The sequence below is a fragment of the Rhinoraja longicauda genome, chromosome 32 (genome assembly GCF_053455715.1).
Source record: "Rhinoraja longicauda isolate Sanriku21f chromosome 32, sRhiLon1.1, whole genome shotgun sequence".
In the NCBI taxonomy this organism is placed as follows: Eukaryota; Metazoa; Chordata; class Chondrichthyes; order Rajiformes; family Arhynchobatidae; genus Rhinoraja; species Rhinoraja longicauda.
In genome coordinates, this window is record NC_135984.1 from 22,696,828 (window position 1) to 22,705,306 (window position 8,479).

Consider the following 8,479-nt stretch of genomic DNA (forward strand, 5'->3'; position numbering starts at 1 on the left):
AGGGACTTCAACCACACCCCCCCATCATCCACTCTGCCCACGTTCACCCAGTACGTCACCTGCCGCACCAGAGACAACAAAATACTGGACTTATTTTATGTCAACACCAAGGAGGCATATAACTCAGCACCCCTTCCCCCCCCCCCCCCCCCCCCCCACAGGGAGATCTGACCACAACATGATCCATCTCCAACCTGTGTACAAACCTCTCGTGCACAGACAACCAGCGGTGACCCGCACAGTTAGAAGATGGTCCGAGGAGACGGAGGAGGCTCTGAGAGACTGTTTCGAAACAACTGTGTGGGAGGAACTCTGTGATCCCCATGGGGAGGACATTGACGGTCTAACCCAGTGCATCACGGACTATATTAACTTCTGTGTGGAGAACACTGTACCCAGCAGGACTGTACGGTGTTTCTCCAACAACAAACCCTGGGTCAACCTTGACATAAAGGATCTCCTTAAGGAGAAAAAGAGGGCCTTTAAGTCAGGAAATAAGGAGGAGCTGAAGGCTGTGTAAAAGGAGCTGAGGAGGAAGATCAGAGAGGGGCAGAACAGCTACAGGAAGAAGATGGAGGACCAGCTGCAGAGGAACAACATCAGTGGAGTCTGGAGAGGCCTCAAAACCATCTCTGGGTACAAGGAACCGGACTCCCGGGCCGTGGGGGACCAGAAGTGGGTGAACAATCTGAACCTTTTCTTCAACAGGTTCGATCAGTCACCTACCCCTCCCCCGGTCCAGTCACCCCTGCTGCAGCCCCCCTTGTCTGCACGTCCAGTACGCTGCCCCCCCCCTCCCCTCCCACAGCACTTGGGTCAGTCACCACCCACTGCTTCTGCTTCTCCTGCCCCAACCCCACCACCTCCTCCCCCACACCATCCCCCCCCCCCCCCCCCCCACACTCCCTCAACCCTTGAGCACCCAGCCCGTGCTCCAATCTGTCTTTCTCCACAGACCAGGTGAGAAATGAGCTCAGGAAGATCAATGCGAGGAAGGCGGCTGGTCCGGATGGCATCAGCTCGAGGCTCAAGTCCTGTGCAGACCAGCTGTGCGGGATAGTGGAGCACGTCTTCAATCTGAGCCTGAAACTGGGGAGAGTTCCACAGCTGTGGAAAACATCCTGCGTGGTACCGGTACCAAAGACGCCGCACCCGAAGGAACTGACATCACACCTGATGAAGACACTGGAGCGTCTGGTCCTCGCCCATCTCCGCCCCCTGGTGAGACCATCAATGGATCCGCTGCAGTTCACCTACCAGACTCGCATCGTGGTGGAGGACGCCATCATCTACCTGCAGAACAGAGCTCTTTCACACCTGGAGAGGCCGAATAGCACTGTGAGAATCATGTTCTTTGATTTCTCCAGTGCATTAAACACCATCCAGCCGGGGCTTCTGGGGGGCAAGCTGGAGCGCACAGGAGTGGATCACCACCTCACATCCTGGATTCTGGACTACCTCACCAACCGACCACAGTATGTGAGGACAAAGGACCTGGTCACTGTACACTGTGGACCCTTCTTCAGACTCGACCAGAAACATCACCCATTTTCTCTCCAGAGATGGTGCCCATTCCACTCAGTTACTCCAGCTCTTTGTGTCTGTCTTCCATTGTAAGTCAGCATCTGCAAGCCCTTGTTTCTACAATAAGTATTACTGTCTTATTCCTGTAGCCTCATTGCCACCTTTAACTTTTTTTTCAAAAATAAACTTTATTCATATTGAAATAATATACCAAAATAATGCACAAAAACTCCTCATACATTCTGTGCCTATACGTTCAATTGTGAAATACTCAGTATGTTCACAGCTATGTTTACACACAACACCCTTGCCACTCATGTCTTCTCTTGTTTGAGGGATGTCCCCACTGGACTCAGCCCCTCAATGTCTGCAGCAGAAGGGCCCTAGAAAGTGGTCCTCTCCCCCAAGCCTCAGTGAGTCCCTGAGCACATACCCCTGCAATCTGGAATGGGCCACTCGGCAACATTCCCACCTTTAAATAATGCTTACCCAGATCTTATGGATAGAAAAGCTTTAGAGGGAAATGGGCTACATGTGGGCAAATGGAATGAGCTTAAATGGGACATTTTGGCTGCCATGGATAATTTGGGCCAAATGGCCTGTTTCCGTGCTGTATGACTATGTTGAATAATTTGGTAAACAGTAAAGTTAAGTCAAGTCAATTTTATTTGTATAGCACATTTAAACACAACCCACATTGACCAAAGTACTGTACATCAGTGCAGGTACTAAAAAAGAACATACAATAGCACACAAACCTAACAACAGACATAAATTGTTTACAGCGCCCCCTCAGAGGGCCTCAAACGTTAGGGAATAGAAATAGGTTTTGAGCCTGGACTTAAAGGAGTCAACAGAGCAATAGGTTAGTCATAAAGTCACACAGCGTGGAAACAGGCCCATCTTACCCACACCGCCCTACGTGTCCCATCTACACTAATCCTACCTGCCTGCATTTGGCCCGTATCCCTTTAAACCAATCCTATCCACATACATATCTAAATGTCTCTTAAATATTGCGATAGTACATGCCTCAATTACCTCCTCCAGCAGCGCGTTCCATATACCCACCACCCTTTGCATAAAAAAGTTACCCCTCTTTCCCCCTTCACCATAAACCTATGTCCTCTTGTTCTCGATTTCCCTACTCTGGGCAAGAGAGACTGTGCATTTACCCAAACTTTTCTTCTCACAATTTTGTACACTTCCATAAGATCACCCCTCATCCTCCTGCACTCCAGGGAATAGAGTCCTGGCGTGTTCAACCACTCCCTACAACTCAGGCCCTTGAGTACTGCCAACATTCTTGAAATTTTATTGGAAGATATCCTACAAATCCCCCAATAGAGAAACAAATCCCAAGTTGCTGTCTGTGTGTCAATCTTCACCCTACTTCAATGGCACAAACCAGGTGAAAGTGGAAATTTCCTCCAATTAAAGGCTTGAAACACAACAAATGATGTTCTAAACGCTTTTTACCAGCTGTTGAAATCTCTAAGCAAGACAGAACAAATACTTCTGTGGTGGAAAAGAGAGAAGGTCGCCTCAGGTCGAGCCAGTAGCGTCTGAACCTTTAGATGCTTCAGTTAATAAAGTAACAGACCAACAAGGTCAAAACCAATGTGCAGGAATTGCAGATGCTGGTTTATGCCGAAGATAGACACCAAGTCCTGGAGTAACTCAGCGGGCCAGGCAGCTAAGGTGAAAACCAATCTGTTTTTGAGCAGTAAGGAAAATGGATTCTTATTCATGCGATAGTGGGATGGGGTAATGAGACCCGCGGGCGGAGAACCAAGAGGAGCTGTCAAAGCATTTATGACAAGCCGCTCGAAAATGAAAATATTGTTTGTTCAACAACTACGTCCGTGGGCAACGGAGACGCCTGCTCGCCCCAGAAACAACAGCGTCAGACAGCAGGAGCACAGGCAGAACACACTCAGAGTGGACCGGGGGAATATAGAGACAGAGACAGAGACTGAGAAAGAGGCCGAAGGCTACAGAGGAATACAAGGGGTCTCACAAGACTGGACCCGTATTCCGCTGGAAGGATGGGTTAAATCCGCAGCGGAGGGAGAGATATAGAGATCAAATGAAAACTGACACCCGGACACAGACAATCCTCGCCCAGACAATGGACCGATGCTTACCAGCTGTCTCTGGTGAATGCCTGGATACAGCGAATCCCCGGAGGCACTGCGGAGCGCATGATCCATTCGCTACCGGCGACAATACCCCAGGACAGAAATAAACAGGTTGCCGCAAGACTCCCTCCTGAAAAATCCCGCTGCAGTGCCTGGTCTTTCTGCCTCGCCTCTAGGGTCCAAGGCTATCCCAGCCGCGAAGGAAAGCGCCGAGAGCGTCTTCAGCCGTGATTGAAGCCCTGGTCTGATTTAAAGCCGCTGCTGTATCCAAAGGGCGCCGGTGATGTAACAAATTACACGGGCACAATGCATTATTCCGGCCAAACGCGGTGACAAATGTGCAGACGCGGAGACGGGGAACCGCAGATGCTGGAACCAGGAACCAGGCTTCCGGCACTGATCAGGTGAACACTGAGAAGGTCTGAATCACAAGCAGGTTGCTTGGTGTTTGTCACCACTACTGCGAGCTTTCGGGCGAGTCCCCAGCGACTCTGCGCTCGCATGTGACCGGCTGAAACTGACGCAAGATAAACGAGCAGCCAATGGAAGTGATCAGAGTGCACAGCTCTGCAGACTCTGTGTGCGTGGGATTTCCAGCCCACCAAATCTTTTCCCTTCCCCCTTCAAGCCGTATTGTAACCAGCCATTGGCTGTTGCCGATACATAAACGCGCGTTAGCAGCGAGACCAGAAACTGATTTCATTCTGTATAACACGTTCCACTGCTGGACATTGAGCAGCAAGGTTCCAACCCCTCAAACAGAGGAAGGGATGTTTCACCCTAGGCGACCACTTGAATGGCAAGGGTCTGAAGAAGGGTGTCTACTCGAAACGTCACCTGTTTTTCTCCAGAGATGCTGCATGACCCGCTGAGTTACAGCAGCATCCTGTGTCTATCTTTGGTATAAACCAGCATCTGTATCACTGTAGACGGCTCGATTGTAAGCATGTACCGTCTTTTCGCTGACAGGATAGTGCTCAACATAAAGCTTTTCACTGTACTTCGGTTCACGTGACAATAAACAACTAAACCAAATCTGCAGTTCCTTATTATTATATGAGTGCCAAGGGTGCGTTGTTTTGTTTAAATATAGTTGTTTAAACACTATTGAGTATGCCACTAATGATTGACTAGACGCTGAAAATGAACGAAGAGCTTTGCAGTCGTTACTTGGTTTTGTATATAGTTTTATTCTGAATAAAATTAATAGTTTGGAAAAAAAATGTATGAAAAGTTATTAGTCTTGTTTAAAATCAAGCCAAGAAATTCCAATTGTTTGTATTTCGCAGATGGTCCAGTAACTGGAAAATATTTATTGAATTGACACTTTGTTTCATAGAAACGGGTATTGCAAAAGATAGCAATTCTATCTGTTGGTTCCTTAAAAGAGTTATGTATTTAACCACACTTCCCAACCCACACATTTTTCTTTTCAATCATATAATTTATTTTAGTAGGTTACCACTGAGTTGGTGTATTTCACAACGAAACTAGCTGAAGAATTAGGTTTAGTTTATTGTCACGTGTACCAAAGTACAGTGAAAAGTTTTTGTTGCGTACCAACCAGCCAGCAGAAAGACAATACAATGATTACAATCGAGCTATACGATGAAAGGAATATCGTGAATAACATTTGGTGCAAGATAAAGCTAGTAAAGTCCAATTCAAAGATATTCCAAGGATCTCCAATGAGGGGATAGTGGTTCAGAACTGCTCTCTTGCTATTGGTAGGTTGGTACAGTTGCCTGACAACAACTGTACCTGAATCTTGAGGTGTGCGTTTTCACACTTCTATACCTTTCTATACTCCAGGTGTGGGAGGGGGGAGAGGAGGGAGTGGCCAGGGTGCAACTCATCTTTGATTACACTGGTGGCTTTGCTGAGGCAGCGTGAGGTGTAAATGGAGTTAATGGAAGGCAGAATTGATTAAATGATTGAAAGGCAGCAAGGAGAATGTTGGGAGGGGGGGCATGTTAGTGCTAATAAGCTTTGCAGGGGGAACAGACCTAGAATGGGGCTTCCCCATCTTGAAAACGTTTGGGCCAAGCATCAATGGAGACAGGGTTAAACAGGAAAACACGAGGTACAAGGACATGCAGATGCTGGATTACACAAAAGACACAATGTACTAGAATAACTCAAGTGGAGTTACATTGTGTCTTTTTTTGTACGTGCTGAGTTACTTCAGCACATTGTGTCAAAACAGGAAATTAAGTGGTCTTGTTGAGGCTGATTGGCTGGAGGGGGTAACAAGAGTCAACGAGTTAACTAGCAATGAAAAGGGATCTTTTACCCCATTATGACATCGTACCTATCCACACAAATCTAATTTTTTGTATTTGCCCACGACATTTCAGGCTCAGGGAATTCAACTGTTTGCAATTGTGAGGTTTTAAGCCACCAGCAACGCCTCAGTCTGTACATTTCCAATTTCCAACCATCTCCATGTGAAAAATGTTTGCCTCCTATTATCTCTAGGCCTCTTATTCTTTACCTTAAACCTTTGTCCACTGATTTTACATTCCTCTGCTATGGGAGGAAATGTCTTACTCTAATTGCAATGCAGAGACTAACATAATTCAACTGAGCTGGAGATAAGTAACATTTAATCAAGATAATTGAAAACTGAGCAATATACCACATATCATAGCAGACTAAAGATCTGGTTCAGTTTAAAAAAAAGGGTCACTGGTGTACATATGAAGGGTGAGCCTCTACCTACAGATAACGTTACAGAAGGGACAATAAAACACCAATTGTTTATTTGAATCCCCATTCCTTCTTGTGTCGGAAGGGTTTACAGATGCCAGTTTAAATCGAAGATAGGCACAAAATGCTGGTGTAATGCAGCAGAACAGGCAGCATCTCTGGAGAGAAGGAATGGGTGATGTTTCAGGTCGAGACCCTTCTTCAGACTTCAGGGTCTCGACCTGAAACGTCACCCATTCCTTCTCTCCAGAGATGCTGCCCGTCCCGCTGAGTTACTCCAGAATTTTGTGCCTATCCGCATTCCTTCTTATTCTATTACAATATTGTCAGGATGAATATTGGAAATTCAGATGCAATAACATAGGGGATAGAAGATAAACCATAGTTGGACACCCTGTGCCTACAAGAGAGGAGCAAGATTACATTACTGTTTAGTTTATTGTTAGGTGTACAGAGGTAGTGAAAAGCTTTTGTTGCGTGCTATCCGGTCAGCAGAAAGACAATACATGATTGCCATCGAGCCATTTACAGTGTATGGAATAAGGGAATCAAGGATAGTCAGAGAGTTACCAAAGAGGACGATAGTAGTTCAGCACCTCATTGGCTGGCTGGTGGTAGGATGATTCAGTTGCCTGATAACAGCTGAATCATCCTACCACAAGTTTAGGAGTTTTGTAGATATGGATGGATAACTGTGGACCAAAATTGAGAGAGGTTGGCCAATGTTAATGAACAGTTCATGAGAAGAACAAAGAAAGCTGCAGTGTGGTGACAGACAAAAACATTGTTTAGTTTCTTAATGCTGCAAGAAGGATAACAATCAAATGAAGACATTTTTAACATGTTTGTTGTGGAATAAAGAGAAGAGGGGGTTGGAGAGGTTGAGTGACCCAGTGTTTTATCGTTGCTTTTGTAAACATGGAACAGTACAGCAGAACAGGCCCTTCAGCCCACAACAAGTGTCAAACATGGTGCAAAATTAAACTACTCCCTGTTCTACCTGCGTGTGACCTATATCCCTGCATTCTCTGCATATGCATTCTCTAAAAACCACCATTAGATCTGCTTCCACCACTACCTCCGACTGCATGTTCCAGAAACCTACCACTCAGTGTCAAAAAAACCTTCCCCCTCTGACCTTAAAGTTCTGCCCTCTAGTACTTGATATTTTCACCCTGGTATAACGGTTCTGATTGACTACCCTTTCTATACCTCTTAGTTTTACATTCTTCTACCAGGTCCCCCCTCAACCTCCGACATTGCAGAGAAACCAATGCAATTTAGTCCAACCTCTCCTTTTAGCCAATACCGTCTAATCCAGACTCCATCCTAGTAAACCTCTCCAAAACCTCTGCATCGTTCCTGTTTGGGGGCAATCAGAAATGCACACAATACTCAAAATGTGGCCTAATGGAATATCACTGTACCTTAATTGGTACACATGACAATAAAAGACCTTGGCCCTCAAACTTAATCAATCAATATTTTATAAAGCTGCTACATGACTTCTTGATTGTTAATCTCAATACCCTTTCCGAAGAAGGCAAGTATACCATAAGTCTTCTTTACACCTTTATCTACTGTTTTACTATTTTCAGGGAGCTTTGGACTTGGACCACAAGATCCTTTTGAATATCAATGCTGTTAAGGGTCCTGCATTAACTGTATATACTTTCTATATAGTCATATATTTTTTTAACCAAAGCCAAATTAACCTATACACCTTACGTCTTTGGAGCGTGGGAGGAAACCAGAGCACCCGGAGAAAACCCACGCAGTCACAGGAATAACGGACAAACTCCATATAGACAGCACCTGCAGTCAGGATTGAACCAAGGTCTCTGGCCCTGTAAGGCAGCAACTCTACCGCTGCGCCACCCACTTGTTGACAGCATGTGCGAAGTGGAGGTGGAAATGGGACAGAAATTTGAACTATTATAACACATGCCTAGATATACAGGAAGTGTTTGAGAATATAAGATCAAAGTAACAATGATAATGCATAGGCTTACTTTTAGTTAGTTCAGAAACACTATTTCCATAACTGATGATTTTTAAATTAATTTTATTTAAACATTATATATATATATATATATATATATATA

At 45.4% G+C, this 8,479-nt stretch overlaps 1 protein-coding gene across 1 annotated transcript in view; it reads right to left on the bottom strand.

The window, feature by feature from the left end:
• The window catches only part of slc37a2 (solute carrier family 37 member 2), a 56,691-nt gene extending 52,154 nt beyond the window's left edge, over positions 1 to 4,537 (bottom strand). Inside the window, exon 1 of the mRNA XM_078426571.1 lies at positions 3,672 to 4,537. Within this exon, the coding sequence (XP_078282697.1) occupies positions 3,672 to 3,730 (59 nt within the window). The 5' untranslated portion in view covers positions 3,731 to 4,537. The remainder of the gene's footprint in view (positions 1 to 3,671) is intronic.
• Positions 4,538 to 8,479: the final 3,942 nt, after the last annotated feature.